The sequence below is a fragment of the Trachypithecus francoisi genome, unplaced genomic scaffold (assembly GCF_009764315.1).
Source record: "Trachypithecus francoisi isolate TF-2019V2 unplaced genomic scaffold, Tfra_2.0 Lachesis_group12, whole genome shotgun sequence".
Classification (NCBI taxonomy): Eukaryota; Metazoa; Chordata; class Mammalia; order Primates; family Cercopithecidae; genus Trachypithecus; species Trachypithecus francoisi.
In genome coordinates, this window is record NW_022681457.1 from 75,534,955 (window position 1) to 75,553,150 (window position 18,196).

The window sequence follows — 18,196 nt, forward strand, 5'->3', positions numbered from 1 at the left end:
ACTTTCTTTTCCGCTGTTGCTTTTTTACCTTTTTTTTTTTTTAATCTGCCTCTCTCTCTTTGTCATTCTCAGGTTCTCATTCTTGCTGTCTTTCTTTCTCTTTCTCTCAATCATCCATCTCAGCGTGAGGGGCTCTTTCTTCTTTCAACTGGTATAAGTACTGGAGCACTGGAGCCAGTGTTCTTTCTCTGTAGGGGGCCAGCTGCTGAATTCTTGCTTGCCTAAGTAATTATAAAGCTACTCAAGCGGAGACAAGGGGGATCCAATGTGGTGCTCTGCTTGCAGAGAAAAAATATTGACATATTTAGGGATATAATATGCAGATGAAGAAAAGCATGTCTTCTCTGCTCCATCTTTATCCACAGATACATCTGTGTAAATGTATTTGTGAACACGATACAAATGCAATATTCAAGGAAGCAATGGACAATTGTCACCATCTTCCATCTGCCCACATATAGGAACTGACTCAGGGAAGAAAAGGTTTGACTCAGAGAAACTGTAATTCTTCATGAGAAGAATGCAAATAATTCATAACATTTTGTGATCACCTACTATGGGCTTATAACTATGAGAAGCTTAGAAGTGCAATATAGGGAAAAAAAAAAAAAAAAAGGTCTAGGCTCTCGAACCAGTGAGACTTGGGTTTGAATCCCTGGTCTGGTACTTTTTAGCTTATGCCACCTAAAAAAAAATAATAAATAACTGTAACTCTTAGAGCTTCAGTTTCCTCACCTGTGTAAGAATGGTAATGCCTACAATTCAGGTTTGTAAAAATTACTTACAGATTTGAGCTAAGATACATAAAGTACCAATAACAGGTGCCTGAAAAACAATAGGCATTTATTCAATAGTGCCTGCTGAAAAGCTAGAGCCAGAAAAAGGCAGAGCCATGAGTCAAACCAAGATGTAATTGCAAAGCCCATACTTTATCTATAGAATGCTTGTAGAGTAGCAGGCTAGGAGCAGGAAGGCCCTCTGAGGGACTGTAGCTGGGAAACAAGGGCTTAATCAATTGTAAATAATGACTTCCTCTTTTTTTTTTTTTTAATAGACCCCCTTTTTATTGTTTATTCCAGCAGTCATCCAAGGAATGCTGGACAGGAATACCTAGCAACTCTAAGTAGCTACAAAAAAGAACAATTTAGAAAACCCTGACTTCTTAAGCCACCAGCTGTTTACCAACTCTGTAGGCTATTTTGATTCTGCTCCTTTATTAATTTACCGGAGTGTATTATTGAGCATCTACTCTGTGCTATGCACTATGATTTGATGGTGGGGCTACCCTGGTGAATGGGACACAGTTCTCACCTTCAAGGATCTCACAGTCCAGTGAGTAAATAAACAGACAATTATAGAATGATGGCAAAAGTACTATGATGGGGGAAATGCAAGCGTGGTAAAAAATGGCATCTAAACCAATCCACAGTGGGAGAGGAGGGTTAAAGAAAGCTTACAGATAGAAGTAACGTTGTATCACCTTATACTTTTGGCACCTCATAATTACTTCAGTCTATAAATGAGTAGTAATCTTGTGTCACTAACATTTGAAAAAGGAGTGGGAGGTAGCTATGCAAGGAAGGATGTAGCAGGCAAAGGGAACAACATGTAAGAAGACACGGAGTACCACAATGAGATATCACCTAACACCTATTAGAATGGCTATTAGCACAAAGACAAAAGATAACGAGTGTTGGTGAGGATGTGAAGAAAAGGAAATCCTTGTACACTGTTGATAGAAATGCACGTTGGTATAGCCATTATAGAAAACAGTATGGAGGTTTCTCAAAAAATTAAAAATAGAACTGCCATATGACCCAGCAATTCTACTTCTGGGTGTATACCCAAAGAAAATGAAATCTGTATGTTGAAGAAAAACCTGAACTTTCATATTTATTGTAGCATTATTCACAATAGCCGAGATATGTAATCAACCTACATATCCATCAGCAGATGAATGGATAAAAAAATGTGGTATAAATACCCAATGAAATGCTATTCAGTCTTTAAAAAGAAGGAACTCCTGTCATTTGTGACAGCATAGATAAACCTGAAGGACATTACGCTAAGTGAAATAAGGCAGGCACACAAATACAAGTACTATATGATCTCATTTATATGCAAAATCTAAAAAAGTTGAACTCATAAAAACAGAGAGTAGAAAAGTAGTTGCCAGAGGCTGGGGATGGGAGTTGGGGACAGGAATATGTTGGTCGTAGGGTACAAAGTTTCAGTTAGACAGGAGGATTAAGTTCTGGAGAACCTTTGTATAGCATGGTGACAATAATTTTACTTGAGAATTGCTTAGAGAATATATCTTGAATGTTCTCACCACAAAAAATAATATGGGAGAGATATGATAATAGCTTAGTTTATCATCTCTGTCTCACATACTTTTTTTTTTGTTGTAAGGGCATTCAAGATATATTCTTAATATATCTTAGGTAGTTCTTTATAGCCATGTGAGAATGGACTATCATACTACATATCATATAATTTAACAACGTTAGTGTATTAAAACATATTATACACTGTAAATATATACAATTTTTATTTGTCAGTTATACCTTAGTAAAGTTGAGGGGAAAAAATTTAAATAAAAAGTAAATGAAATTTGTTTTAAAAGAAGACATGGAGGAAATAGGAAAGCATTGTATATTGAGGAATAAAGATCAGCCTGGCTAATCAGGAACTTAGACCCAGCGGGGAGTGGCAGCAAGCTTGGAGGTTGTCCAGGCAGACAGGGGCAGCATGATCACATTAGGTAGTGTATCAGTCTGTTTTTACATGACTCTAAAGACTGAGTAGTATACGACTACCTGAGACTATAAAGACTGGTAGTATATGCCCTTGCCCAAGGGCAACAAAACTAGACTCTTGCCCAGGAATTCCAGGCTTAAGAGGCAAAATCTCAAACTCCTGAGCTCAAGCAATCCTCCCACCTCGGCCTCCCAAAGCGCTGGGATTACAGGCATAAACCACCGTGCCCAGCAAGGAGAACTCCTTTTGAAAAGGAGGCAAAACCAATGTGCCTCTGTTTTCTCAAAGCTGCATGGGGGATCTTGCCTAGCTTTCCCCGAGGGTGAGAAGAGTATCTCTTCCTAAGTAGAGGAGGTCCTGGGACCCTTCTACCCTCTGCAGCATCTAGGAATTAAGGGATCCAGAAGAACCATTGGAAAGAGGCCCAACTCTTGCACAGTGTCCCAGTCAGTACCTTTGATGAGCAAAGCTCATCATGCCTTGTGAGAATTGACATTATCAATTCTCAGGGAGGATAAAAAGTGGAGGGGAGGAGATCAGAGAATCCTTAAACTCTGGTGGGGCTATATTAATGCTATCTAGATGTGTATTTCCAACTTTAGCTGGAATCCATCTTTGACTGGAAACTTTGAAAGGGGCCTTGTTATTTAGGGAAAACATTTCATTTGGTACCAATTCAGGCCTAAGTGGATATTCCCAGTGCCACTAAAGTTGGTGAACTGAGAACAAAAGAGGTGGTTATCCCCTGAGAGTTTAAAATGCAAACAGAGCCAAAATCTTAATCCTCAAGAGATACATGTGAGAAGTCAGTTTTCACTATGTGAACTATAACGAATGAACAAGATAATGAAAAACCAAACCCATAAATCATCTTTTAAAAAAGGAATTAAAACAACAGTCCAATACCATATGATGCCTATTATAATCACAAAAAAATTTTTAAGTTATAATCCCACATGCTGGCAAGGCTAAAGTAAAAGCTTTTTCTCACACACTATTCATGGAAGTGTAAACTGGAGTGATCCTACCAGAAAGCAATGTGGCAATATGAACAAAGAGTAATAAAAAGGTACACACTTTTAGACCCAGGAATTTCACTCATGAGTATTCATCTTACCTATGTTACCCAAATGAAGGAAAAAAACTATATTCAGGAAGATGTTTTTTGTGATGTCATTTATAATAAACAAATAATAACAGCCTAAATGTCTTATATTAAAACATAAGTAAACTATGCACTTTCCATAAAAGGAACATTATGAAGTATTTAAAATAACATTTACGGTGACTATATAACAGTATTGGAAAAATTCTTATGATATAAACTAAAAATAACAGAATACACCAAGTCACAACATCATATTAATGTCATGATTATATCTTTGTTTTTAATATGGAATTATTACCTATGCATCACAAACACAGATACTTAGACAAGGGCTAGAAAAAAGCATGGAAAAAAATGAGAATAGCTGTTGGTCACTAATGATCATGGAAATGCAAATCAAAACCACAAGGCGATATCACCTTACTCCTGCAAGAATGGCCATAATCAAAAAATAAAAAAATAATAGATATTGGCATGAATGCAGTGAAAAGGGAGCACTTCTACCCTGCTTGTGGGAATGTAAACTGGTACAACCACTATGGAAAACAGTGTGGAGATTCCTTTAAGAAGTAAAAGTAGAACTACCATTTGAATCAGTAGTCCGTGGGTATCTACCCAGAGGAAAATAAATCATTGTACAAAAAAGATAATTGCACATGTATGTTTATAGCAGCACAATTTGCAATTGCAAAAATGTGGAACCAACCCAAATGCCCATCAATCAATGAGTGGATAAAGAAACTGGTATGTATATATCATGGAATACTACTCAGCCTTAAAAAGGAATGAATTAATGGCATTCGCAGTGACCTAGATAAGATTGGAGACTCCTATTCTCAGTGAAGTAACTCAGGAATGAAAAGTCAAACGTTACATGTTCTCACTCATAAGTGGGAGCTAAGCTATAAGGATGCAAAAGGATAACAATGACACAATGGACTTTGGAGACTCAGGAGGAAAGGGTGGGAAGGGGATGAGGGATTAAAAACTACAAACAGGGTGCAGTGTATACTGCTCGGGTGATGGGTGCACCAAAATCTCACAAATCACCACCAAAGAATTTACTCATGTAACCAAATACAAACCTGTTCCCCTAGTAACCTATGAAATTTTTTTTAATTGTTAAAAAAAGAAAATATTGAGATATTGAGATTTTATATGTATTTTTCATTTTTTATTTTGATATCATTGGTATAATTATTTAGTAATATCGTATACTATGGTCAAAGTATTTTTAAGGGCATGGGCTTCAGAATCAGAAGGTCAGTTTAATCTTAGCTCTATCACTTACTATCTGTATGACTTTGGGCAATTTAATTAACTTCTTTGAGCTTCAGTTTCCTTCTCTCTAATATGGAGTTAAATACCTGCATTATGGCACAGAAATGTGAGGATAAAATAAGTAAACATAAATAAAGCATTATTTGCATAGCAGATGTTCACTAAAGTTTTTTATATCTTCATGAACTTTTTAAGAAAGCATTTGTCAATTTACAAATGTATATATATATATGTATATCAAAAAATTGAAATAAATTAAAAATATGTTAGGAGACTTAGGCAAGGGAAAATAAAAGCAGTTCAATAAATGTGAATTTCCCTCACTTTTCCAATTCTTGTCTATACAAAGTGTAAGGGAATTTTAGAATATTCTAGCTGCATTGTTGAGAAATCAGAGATAAACAATGCTTGTTTTTCAAAACTTCTTTTTCAATAACAAAGAAAGAAAAGAAAGAGACATCTTTTTCATTACATGCTACTTCTAAACACAGGCGAGCATGCTTGTGTGCACAACACACACACACACACACACACACACACACACACTGACCCCTCTCAACAGATTTCAAGATGTGTCCCTGGAGATCCAAGAAAACAACATTTTTGTCTTTTTTTTTTTTTTTTATAATGAACACATTTGCTTTCTCCATGTAACAAAAGGTATCATTTTGCTTTTAATTATGGGTTGTTATTATGCATTGCTTTTATTTGGCAAAGATGTTTGTTTCAGGAAAATTAATTTAGACAGTTCCATTTTTCAAGCAACAATACCTTCTGCCCCAGGCTTACAAAGAACAATTAGATCTGGATTCTTTCCCCATAATCAAGCTGGCAATTTTTTGTAGAAAGTCTTGGTCAATCAGCATGGAATGGAGCTTCCATGAGAGCCAGTCAAATGTAGAAAATAGACTTTTATGGCCTAGCACTTTTACTTCCTGGAGTATATATAACTCTGACATCGTGAAGAAGCATTACTCTGGCTGGGCAGGAATACAGATTAATGTTGCATCACTTTCAGTGCCAGAGTTTTATTTTGAATGTCATGATATTTTTCACAGGAACTCCACAGTGTCGTGCAATTCAGCAAACATGACTGAGAGCCCGCTATGTGCCAAGTACAGTGGTAGGAGCTGGAGATACCGATCTGAATCACAGTGTCCTTGCTGGTAAAAGCTCACAGTCAGATGACTCAGACAGATCATTGTAATACACAGTGATAACATCTGTGGCCAAGGGTAACACAAGGTGCTGAGTGAGCCTTGAGGAGGTACCTGACCCAGCCTGCAAGAACAGAGGGAGCTTCCAGAGGGTGATGATGTATGAGTGAAGTCATATATAAAGAAAGACAAGAGGAAAGGCTTTCCAAACAAGGGATCTTGGAATTAAAAATTAAAGTCCTATCAGACTATACCATTTACCAAGAGGTTATGTGTCAAGCACTTCGCTAACTGCTCTACTCATAGGTGAGTTTTGTTAAACCCATTTCAAAGTATTTAACTGACTTGTCCGTGGTCACTTAGACAGTGTTGGCAGAGGTAGGTTCAGAGAAGGTAAATTGTTGATTCCTACACCAAGTTAGTGGCAAAGCTGGGGCCAGGACACACAACTCCTGGCTTCCAAGTGTTCCTGATCCATTTCATTCAGTCTATACCACAGTTCTATGTGGAGTTGCTGTGAGCTACTTCGTACAATTACTGAATCTGAAGGAGAATGGGAACCAAAAAACATGTTATTGAACACTTACTTGAGTGTGATAGGATCTTTTTAAAAGTCACAGCTTCCAAACTCTTCCACCCAACTAGAGACTGACCTTGGATACTCTCAAAAAATCTGAAGGTTTCATGCTTTAATGTTTTATCTTTAAAAAGAGAATTTTATATTGTATCCTATTACTATAGTAATATTTCTTATAATATGAAACTTCCGAGTGAACTTATATTCCAGTTTGTATTCCATTTAATCCCCATTTTAGAGATGCGAAAATGAGAGAGAGATGAAGTCATTTGTTCAAGGGCTCTAGTGCTGGTGAATGTGTAAGCTAGGACTTGTCCGATTGTCTGTTTTTTGCTCTGATCTATGGACCAGAGCTGGGGCATCTTATTCTGGCACAATTGCTCTCTCTGCTACCATATTTCACCTATCTCTTTGCTTCTAATCCTTATTCAAACAACACAGGGCAGTTCAGTCGCTGGTATTTCACTACATGCACTGGGGCAAGTCCTACCACCCTATAAGCCTGAGCATACCCTTCCTAAGGACACTAAGGACATGAATTGTGAGTCATGACTTTGTACCTAGTATCATCTAATTTTGCCTATCCTTATTTTTTTCTCCATGTCTTTAATTGCATTATTTTTATTTTGTTGCATTTTTTTTGTTGTAAGATCTTCAAATTCTTTTTTGGAATTAGTAGGTTATAAATAATCAAATATGTAAAGAAACAACAGAATATGGTGTTTCAGAGAGATTTCCTGATAGTCTTAAGACTATGTCAAGCATAACAGACCCATTCTTGGAGACAGAACGTAGCTAGGGCCTCATCGCCAACCTAGGTTTCTTTCCTTTTACTGTATCTACATTAATTACCACGTCTAAAAGGAGGCACTGTTGGTAAATCTTCAGTTAAAACATCTTGAATCAAATAACATAACTTTGGAATTCAGAACTAATTACTAACTAAATGGTTCCCCTTCCTCTACTTCCCACCCCACTACCTTGCTTTTTGACAAGTTTTTCTGGGCATTTGTTCTTTTCTAGGCACTGGGTTATAGACATAAATCCGCTTTGTCTACCCTGTTGAAGGCGAGAAATAAGTAAACAGTATAGAACAATATGGCAGGTGACTTTGAGCAGATCCCTTTCCTTCTGTGGCCTCAGTTTACTTTTCTTTAAAATAGTTGGGCTAGTGGATCTCTAAAGACCCTTGCTGTGACATCCCAGCAGTGTGTGATGCATGCTGCATCTTAACTTCCTTAATAATGAAGAGTAATCATAGCACTGAAGTATCATTTGAAGTCCTAGAAGTCATATCTTAATTCTGAAGTTTGATTCCACAAAAAGAAATGTGACTTATTCAAAACATAAAAATAATTTATAGTCATGAAACTTGCTCTGGCAATAAGCTAAAACATCACATCTGCAACAAACATCTCAAGGCCCTATCAGGGAACATGTATTAAAAACTATCGATATATGAAAAATATTCAGTTCCTCATGTTGGAAGAGAAGGCAGAGGGTGGCACATGAAGAGAGAAGAGGTAGACCGATATGTAAGCACCTAACTGTAACATGAGACATGTTTGGTAATCACTGCCTAGATGCTGTGGGGCCCATGGGTGCAATGGGTGGGCATTTGTCAGCTTTGAGCACAACCTACTGTCACTTGAAATACCAGTCTGTTCTTGCAGGTCCCCACATGACCTTGTAAGGCTAAAGCAGATAATTACTGCCCTAGCATGTAATCTTCTGATCTTCTGACTCATGACTGGAACAGCCTTCCTCTCGCTGTCTCTTGATACCTAGGTCTTTCCTCCAGAGCAGAGGAAAGTGAAGTTCTCTAGTGCAACCCTCATCTGATGGTGTAAGGTTTTAGGGTGAGGCATGTTTTATTTTTCTCCAGCAGGAGTAAGGGTTTCAGCTGTTTATCCAGTCCTCTTTAGGAACTTGATCGAGGTTTCTGTATTCACTCGCCTAACACATATCTAGACAGAACCCACACTGCTAGGAGACTTAAACACTGTCCTTTTGCCATGGAGCTTAGAATGTAATGAGAATAACATTAATCAAATATAAACACAAGTTAATAGAGAAGTTGAAATTGTGAACACTATGGAGGAAAAGTACAAAAGATCACACTTGAGTTGTAGCTTCTTTCACTCCCTTGTGCAGAGGCTGCTCCAGGTGTGTGGTGTCACCCATGGCAGCTCATGCTGCTTTTCTGCCTATAAACCTGCGAATAAGCCAAGATTTTCCCCTCATCCCTCACAACTAACTGCTGTCACGACTAATGGAGCATAGGCTTCAGGGGCAATCAGTATGGGTTTGAGTATAGGTTTTTCCACTTAGCAGCTGTGACCTTGAGCAAGTTTCTTCATTTGTAAAAAAAGGGCAACAATACCTGCCTCAAACGGCTGTTGTGAGGATTGGCACGTACAAAGTGCTCAGCAAATGGCAGCTGCTTCAGCCATGGCAGCTATTAATTCTACTTGCAAATTGTCTTTGCAGTTGTATATGCTCCTCTCTATTTCCACTTGCCCTGCTTTTGTGCAGGCCGCCAGAGGCTGAACCACGATGCTCCTTTAAGTTGCCCTGGGGATGAAAGACATTTGCACGCCTGAATTTTCCAATAAAAGAAAGTTACAGGAGCAGAAACTACTCTGCAAAATATATTGAAGCAATCCCACATGTGCAGCCCAGGTTTTGTTTGCTACCCCACTCTGCTTCCCACTGGGCTATAACCCCTAGTTGTGGGATTTTATTTCAGCCTTGAGTGATGCCCACTCTTGTCCACTCTCTCTCTGAGTAAAACGCTAAAGCATTTTTTATTATTCTGATGAGGGTAGGTCCTAGAAAGGGAGGGTGAGCCTTGGCCACTGTTCATGTTTCCCTTAAAGGCAGTGAGGTTGAAAGGTGATCAGGTTTGGCATCCAGTTATCAGTCAGTGGACCAAGGTAAAGCTTGAGGGATACTTTGAACCCCCGTCAGAATACCTTTTCCCATATTTTTCTTGGGAGCACTTACCACAGTTAAAATAAATTCATATTGTGTGATTATTTGCTTAACATATCTGTCTTCTATCTGTCTACCTAGCTCTTTGAAATCAGGGGCTGTGTCTTTCTCACTCTATCCCCAGCAAGATGCCTGGTACATACATAGCAAAAGCTTCATTGGTATTTGTTGAATTAACAAATAAATAGATGGAGAGTCATGGAGTTGAGGCGAGGTGTTATCTGGGAAAGCCATGTTGCCCATCAGTTGTTCAGCAAAAGGAGAGGTAGAAAGAAGATCTTGACAAGGGCAGGAGCCAAGGTTGGAAGCAGGTAAGGTAGTGGTGCACAGAATGGTCATGCATCTGGAAGGCTTGGGGTGGGCATGAGCTCAGGACCTTGAGATACTGTTTCCCAAATTTCGGTGATCCCTGCTTTCTTTCCTCACAGAAGCAACGGAGCTCAGGACCTTGAGATACTGTTTCCCAAATTTCGGTGATCCCTGCTTTCTTTCCTCACAGAAGCAACGGGCCCCTCCCCACTCCTTCCTCCAGCCAGATGAGAATCAGTCTGCTACATATCACACTGGCTGACATAATTACAGGCCCCACTTTATTGTCTGAAACTTGGTTCTGAAAATAATAGGTATTTTTGGTTTGTTTTCCAAGTATGTAATATTTGGATGTAAATATTATAATGTACAAACTGTTTTTTCAAATAACACACACAACTCGTGGAGATTTTTGGCACCCTCCTTGAATGTCAAACTAAGAAATCTAGTCTTTCCCAAAAATGCAATGGGAATCATTAAATTATTCAAAGAAAAGAGCAAATTTAATTTTAGAATGATCAGTCCTATAGCCAGTGAAGAGGCTAGATTGGAGTAAGAGAGATTAGAAGCAGTGAGTTTGAAGAGAGGCCTGTCCCACATAAAATATATCCAGGAAGCAGGCTACACTTGGGGATAGGGCAGGGAGAGGGCATGGGATCCCTAGATGCCTAGAAAGTTACTATGACTCGGGGAGGGAATGAACTGAGCAGAGAAAGGAGGGGTTACAGGAAAGGAAAGGGCTTGAGCCCTGAAGCCAAATATGTGCCTATGCCCCTGTGGCCCCTGTTTCTGGAGAGTGTTGATCCCCAAGTCCTCCCCCGATGGCTGGCTTCTGGAGTGACAGGAGAATGCCTGGGGATTACTGGTGCTCTTATTTAAATCATCTCCAGTCTATGCCGTGAAAGACTGACTTTTCCCCAAATAGCTATCTTGCACAAAACACAGAAAGCAAAACAGAACACATAATCAGTGACTATTCTCTTCTACCACGCAGAACCCCACACATCAAACCAGCCAGTGAGCTCCCGGAACAACACGTCCCTTCTCATTCTGGGAGGTAATTGCAATGCAGTCGTGACCAAAACGAAAAGTCCATTTTTAACCATAGACTCGTAACTCCCCATCAAGATGAAGAAGGCCAAATTCTCTGTGGCCCAATTCCTGGGTCCCCAAGACAGAAACAGAGTTTTCACAAAAATTATGGGAGCAGTGCATGAGTGTTGTATGGGTATGTTGATGTGTACCTATTGGAAGACAAGGGCTAAAACTAAAGACCTCTTTTGGTGACCAATTCAGTGGGACCCTGTTTAGTTGCCATCCTGGGAGCAAGTAATCACCAAATCTGAATTGAGCATTATCTGTTGGTCAGGTGCTAGGGTAGTCCCTGAGAGGAGAGAAATAAACAGGGCACAGCCCCTGCCCTCAGGAAACTCACACAACCACTAGAGAGGATGGAGGAGTGAGGCGGTCTCAGAAATACAATGTGATGGTGCTCTGATGAGAAAGGACAGGGGAAGGATGCTATCTAGTACAGCCTTGGCAAGTTAAGCAATGCTTTACAGCAGAGGTGGCATGAGTTAAGAGCCAAATAACAAGCAGGAAGTAGTTAGACAATTCCTCACTAGTTTGGGTATGGGATTGTTGTTCCAATTAGGGGCAACAGCATGTGCAAAGGCAAATGACGAAAGCACAGCAAATCTGGCAACCAGAAGTGGTTGATCATAGCCGGAGCTCAGAGTCTGGGAGGCCAAGAGATGGAAGGCAGAAGCCAGGTTATACAAGTCTTCCAATAGCCACCTAAGGCTAAGACTTTGTCTTACAGGACTCCTGATGAGTTTTAAGATGTGCATTCTAGAAAGCTCACTCCAGCTGCAGTGTGGAGGATGACCTGGAGGAGAGAAGACTAGAGCTGGGAGATCTTTAAGAGTCTTAAAGGGCTAGGTACCAGATAGTGAGAAGCCCACAGGCTCAGCCTGAGGTGACACAGAGCTGTAGCCAGCACTCAGAAATCCTGGTATTCAACCAGTACATTCCCCCATTCTGCCTGTTGCTCCCCAGTTTAGAATGATTCTTCCTTTTTCTCTTTGCTTCTCCTTCCTGTTAGGCCCCTGGAGGTTGGTATACACTCTTTTTATGGCTGAGTACCTCATTGCCAGCTAGCTTAAGTAACTTGCCTAGGATAACAGAGCTCAGAGGTTATAGAATCAGAATTCACCTTTGTCTGTCTGAATTTGAATTGAGCACTCTTCAGAATGCTTTGTGTTTTGTTGTTGTTGTTGTTTGTTTGTTTTTTTTTAATGCTCTCTGTAACTGCAGTCATAGGGGCTTCAGATATGAAAAAATAAGAGTATCTTCTAAGTTGAATATTGCCTGAAGAGTCTCCCAGATTCAGAAGCCTTTATCTGTATTGGTAGGCTGCAGTAGCTGGGCTTTTCAAACTGGCTCCTTGTGACAAAATAAGCAAGTGTTTATCCTGTTTGTATCTTGTTGATTAATGCTACCTTCCCTGAAAAGAAAAAGATTAGAAACAAAATCACAGTTGTAAGATCAAATGTATTAGCTATGACCATAAATATATGTGACTTACACTCTCCTACTTCAAAATAAAGATGCAGCCTGGGATGAAAAATTATATGAACATAATGTTGCACAAGATTAGAATTGTACTTCATTTATTATATATAAACACAATATCATTAAATGTATATACATAGTGAGAAAGATGATAAGAAAATACACCAAAATATTAACTATGATTCTCTTTCAGTGGTAGGATTTCATTACTTTTCACTTTTACTCTGAATTTTCTGGAAATATTCCCAGTTCTTGCTTGCAGTTGACTCAAAGTAATTTTTCTACTTTTACTCTGAATTTTCTGGAAATTTGGAAAATGACAAAAATCAGCATGTGTGATTTTCATAATTATGAAAATTGTAAAGATAGGTTCTTAAATTAGGACAACTGTAATTTTCAGAAGAATAATTGAATCCAGAAAAGGTCCAAAGTTCTTGGGTAAGGTGTCTAATTAGCCCAGCTTTTAGGACTTCCACCTTTGAAGAAGTCCACTGTGACTAGAGGTGGGGTGACATGGTACTAATATAACAGCATTCACTCGATGCATGGGGGAATAATGGATAACTCCTGGAGCAAGGGTGCTGGTGGACAATTCCTTAAGCATCCACTATAGATACTCTGGCAATCCCTGGATACCCAGTTTAGAGGTTACTCCTGTTGACCTTAGAATCCCCACCCTCCATTGTCCTTATGAGGTCATACTCAGCATTCACCACAAAATGGTTAAGCAAAGAAACTTTTGAATTTCTGAATGTCCATGGGGTACCATGTTTATGAGGGAAGGCTGGATGCAGGGGTCATACACAGCCAGGAGTCCATACATCTACTGCTGATTGACCCAACACTGGCATACCCACATTCCTTCAGCAGTCCGTAGAATCCCACACAGGCACACTTGGATACATTCCCCTCCATCCAAATGTGGAATTCTTTTGTCTGAGATGAATGTCCTCACCCTGACGCCAAACACACACACACATACAAACACACACACACACAACCACTACTATACATGTGAAGGCTCTGCCTTCCTTAGACTGTAGCTTTTGGTCAGCAAGTGGTTCAAGAGTCATCAGGCCCTGCCTGCCTATTAAATCTGCCACCGACCTTACTGGCTTCATTTCCTCCCTATCCTACAATCCATATTAAAGGCTCTTATCTCTCTCAGTTGGCACCCAATTATAATAATTTGGTAATTCTTTATGTCCAACGTACCCATGTCTGTATATAACTGATTGAGCATTATTGGTGAAATTCTATAAACCATGTGCTCTATTTTTACAAATGCCACACAGTTTTCATTGGCAATCTCAAATGATTGTGCCTGCTAGACTAGTAAGGAAATTTTTCACTGTCATTTCAGTCCTTTTATTTTTGAATGACTTTGAGGGAATTATTTAAATATTCCAGTTTCTTAGCTAAAAATTGTTGCAGAGTCATTCTGGAACATGCACTTTTGTTTTCGTTTGCATATAGAACCTGCAGATTTTGTAATTCTATTTTAAGAGCTAGAGGTTAAAACAGCCTACGCATATCTGCTTGTGCCACTAGGTGGTGCACACATATGTCAGTGATCTGTAGGTTAACGGGGCTTATCACCAGGTTAGTGTTAATTTATCACCACAGAGGTGGTACCAACAGTAGGAGCTGTAGGCGTCCGGAAAGAGAGTAATCCTCTGGGCAAGAGTAAAGAAGGGAAACCCTCCCAGAAGAGATGGATTGACAGTATTCCTGGCTACAGAAATGGCAGGAGCAAAATCTTAAAGGCAAGAAACCCCAAAGATGTAGCAGGGGAAAAGTCTTGGAAAAGAAAGAGCATGTTTACTCTCCATGCTGATTAATTCCTAATCAACCGGGTTACTGCAGAGGAGTAACAGCATAGATGAAACATTTATTTGAGCTAGATGACATCAAACATTCCTTCCAGACCTTTGTTCAGGGAACTGGGGGCACACAGGTGAAATGACATAGCACTGTCCTCAAGTAGGATCAGTGAGAAAGACAAACAATGAAGACAGTACATGATACTTTCTCCTGGTGAGAAAGACAGTACATGGCAAAGACAATGAAGACAGTACATGATACTGTCTTCATTGTCTTTCTCACTAGCATCCTCCTTGAGGATGCTAGTGAGATAGGCTTTGCAAGATGTATTGGAAGAACAAAGTGTGAGATTCTGCTCTGAGGAAGGGAGATAAGGTGGTTAGGTTTGGGAGGTGGTGTTCAAAGAAGACTTCATGGAAGTCTTGAGAAGTGAAGAGATCTTCAGGAAGATTTCAAGATGGTAGACAAATGATAGCATAAGCAAAGGCATGGAGGTTTGAAAGGATAATGTCTGTGGATTTGGGGACTAGTTCAGTTGAGTTCAGCAAATACTGAGGGGTACTCTGTGACATGTACTGATTTTACTAAGATTAATAATGGAATGTTGTAGGCCCTTAAGATGCTCCTCATCTAGTGAAGAAGATCGATACATGCATAGAAAATTGCAATGTGAGAGGATAGTTGAAAATGTGGTCCCTTTTAAATTCTAACTATGTCCTTTGAGTCCCCAGTGTGCTGGCTACAGGTTCTCAGGGAGTTCTGCACCAGAAGAGGGAGCTTGTAAGCCCACTACCTGGTTGCATTTGGCTCCCTGTCACTGATGGCATTTCAGCCTCACTTGCTCATTTTAGAGTTGCAAAGTTGGAGGCCAGAGATGGAAAGCCAGGACATAAGCCCAGGCCTGTCTGACTCTGTCAGGTTTTCTTCCCTTTTTCTTTAAAGAATCCTAGGCATAGAGTTGCCATTTAGCAATACTTCTTAATTAGAAAAAAATACATTTCAGACAAATAGGCCATCTTCACCAACTGTGATCATCACAAAGTCAAGTGTATGTAAAAAGGACACGATGGATTCTTCCCTTATGTATGAAGAAAGTGCCAAGCCACATAGGTTGACCTTGGCAAAGGCAGCTTAAGCCAGATGTCCCACTGGCCTGGTTTCGTGTTAGGGAAGGAAGAAGTTCTGGCTCCAGCGTTCCTTCTAGCCCGCATGCATGCGTTGAGTGTTTCATATCAGTGCTAGGATATGTTCTTACTGTGTAGATTAGTGACATCTTAGAGTTGCATTGTTTGCTTGAAAATGTCAACTGGAATGAGTTATGAGTTGGTAGGAAGACAGGTCTGTGTGATTGAGAAGGCACCAGAGGGATCTGGAGCTCCTTTTACGTACATGAGAAGTCACTGAAGCAAGGGATGGAGAAATCTTACAGAGATTTTGACTGAAACAGATAAAAGTTAGTGAAGAAGGAGGGTGACTCTGAGGAGAGGGAGATTTGAGAGCAGGTCTTATGAGTAAAGGACGAAGGACCTGGGAATATTTAGACTGGAGAGAAGACAGTACAGATCTTCTTCAGCTCTCCAAACTATTGTCATGGGCTGAAGTAGCTAGAAACAGTGATTGCGTCATCAGGAAGCAGCTTTCGACCTTGCTCAAAGTAGAGCTATCTAACCAAAAAAAAAAGTGGTCGGTTCTCTACCAAGAAAGAAGATGAAACAGAAGCAGTTCATACCTGGTGGGGACATTGAGGAGGGAGTCCCCTCGTGGCAGGTCAAATCTCTGAGCTTTAAATAAGTAAAATTCATGAAAAAGTAAGAGGCATCTTAAATAAACCAAGGACCAGATGTTCTGTAATAACAACAACGTCAATTCTACATAGATCTTTTTATTGAGAACCTTCTAAATACCAGGCATCATGCTAGATGATTTGTATGCATTGCCGTATTTTGGACTTTAGAGCCAGAATCAGAACTGACTAAATTTTAATCCTGACCCTGCCATTTAGTGAAGATGTCTTGGACAAACAGTTTCTCCCCTCTAAATATCATGTCCTCTCCTGTACAATTGCCAAGAGTATGAAAAAAAAAATGATACATCAAAGTACTTAGTACTGTGCCTGATCTACAGTTAGTACTTTAAAAACGTTTCTGCCTTCCCCTTTCTGCTTAAGCAGAATTTCAGGAAGCCATTCTTGGATAGAGGCAAGATAAAGAAGGAAATGCAGGGGAGGTAAAATATGGCAAGGCCTTTGCTGCACAAAATACCGGACGATTGAAAGTTCCTGCAATTTGTAACCTAGAGCAATGACTCTCAAAATGGAATTTGTTTGGACCCCTTTTAAGAAAACAGAAACAGAGATTTCCAGTATTATTTACAAAAAATCAAGTGTAGGAAAGAGAAAGAGGTCAGCAGGAGGACTGGGACTAAAGGAACGCTGACTCAAGTCTTTGAGAGGGCTGCTCACCACTTCGCCAACTGCAGCCTCCTGTACCCACTTCTCTACCCTCAAGTTTTCATGGCATCCAGTCTAGGACAGTAGCTGTGCTGTGATATGGAACAGGCCTTGGGGTAACCTCAGCCCTTGGGGTAACCAAGGCCAGTTGCTTCCAAACATAAGCTGCCTCATCTCTATAGCCTAGTGTGCTAGACAAATATTATTATGTGTGAATATTGTGTGATAAAAGAAAGGATAAGGATTCAGTTAGAAAAGGAATGGTTGGTCATCGCTAATGGTTGGTCATCACTAATTGTTATACTATTATGAGCAGACTTAAGAATGAAACCAATCCAGAAATATCTTGGTTAAATAGAAGTATCTAGAGAGTGGCAGTACCACAGGCACTCAAGGCAGAGAGCATTGCCAATATATCAGACACTCAACCAGTGCAGCCAGTATGAGGAAAGGGAAATCTAAAGCTATCTGGTACAGAAGAATGAGCCCATGACTGGGAAACTGGAAAGGGACCTTCTCTGTGGCTCTAGGTGAGCCACATTCTGCTCAGGGCCTCATTTTCCATAAGTATGCTATAATTTGACTGAGAGACCTCTAAACTTAACCACCTATGCTTCCAAAGACAAACAAAAAACCCATTCATCCCCCTTTGTCTCTAGGGTACAAACCCTCTCTGCAGAATTGGAAGTGAGTACCACATTCAGTATGATTTACCCTGCAGTATGTCCAAACATCCTCTTTGTATGTCTGCCCTGACCTGCTAAGCACAATTTTGGCTCTGGCTCAAATCAGTGCCCTCACAGTGTGTTTTCTTTTGCAGCAACAACGACAGCTTGACCTCCTGACGATAACCAGCCCTGGTGAGTAGGTGTGGCTCTTCTGCCTTGGCTTTTCCCTCATTTCCTGAATGATGCCTTGTTGCCTATCCAAATGCAATTCCTGCCCTTCTCTTTTGACTTCCTGAATGAACAGCAGAACTCTTGTGCCATAAACAATTCTTCTCCTCCCCACCCTCTGCTCCACAAGGGGGTTTATTTTCTCCCTGCCAGCTCTGTGTTACCTCCTCTTCACTATGGATGGCAGGGCTGATACTCTGGATGTTGCTGCATATTCTAGGGTGAAGTTCTCTCCAAATCACTCACTGGACTCAGGTGTCAAGGAAG

At 40.0% G+C, this 18,196-nt stretch overlaps 1 protein-coding gene across 2 annotated transcripts in view; it reads left to right on the forward strand.

Annotated features, from left to right (window-relative positions):
• Positions 1–18,196, forward strand: part of AGBL4 (ATP/GTP binding protein like 4) — a 1,514,939-nt gene that overhangs the window by 1,128,451 nt on the left and 368,292 nt on the right. For both annotated transcript variants that reach the window (XM_033226452.1, XM_033226454.1), the window contains exon 6: positions 17,854–17,893. In XM_033226452.1, the coding sequence (XP_033082343.1) occupies positions 17,854–17,893 (40 nt within the window). The remainder of the gene's footprint in view (positions 1–17,853; positions 17,894–18,196) is intronic.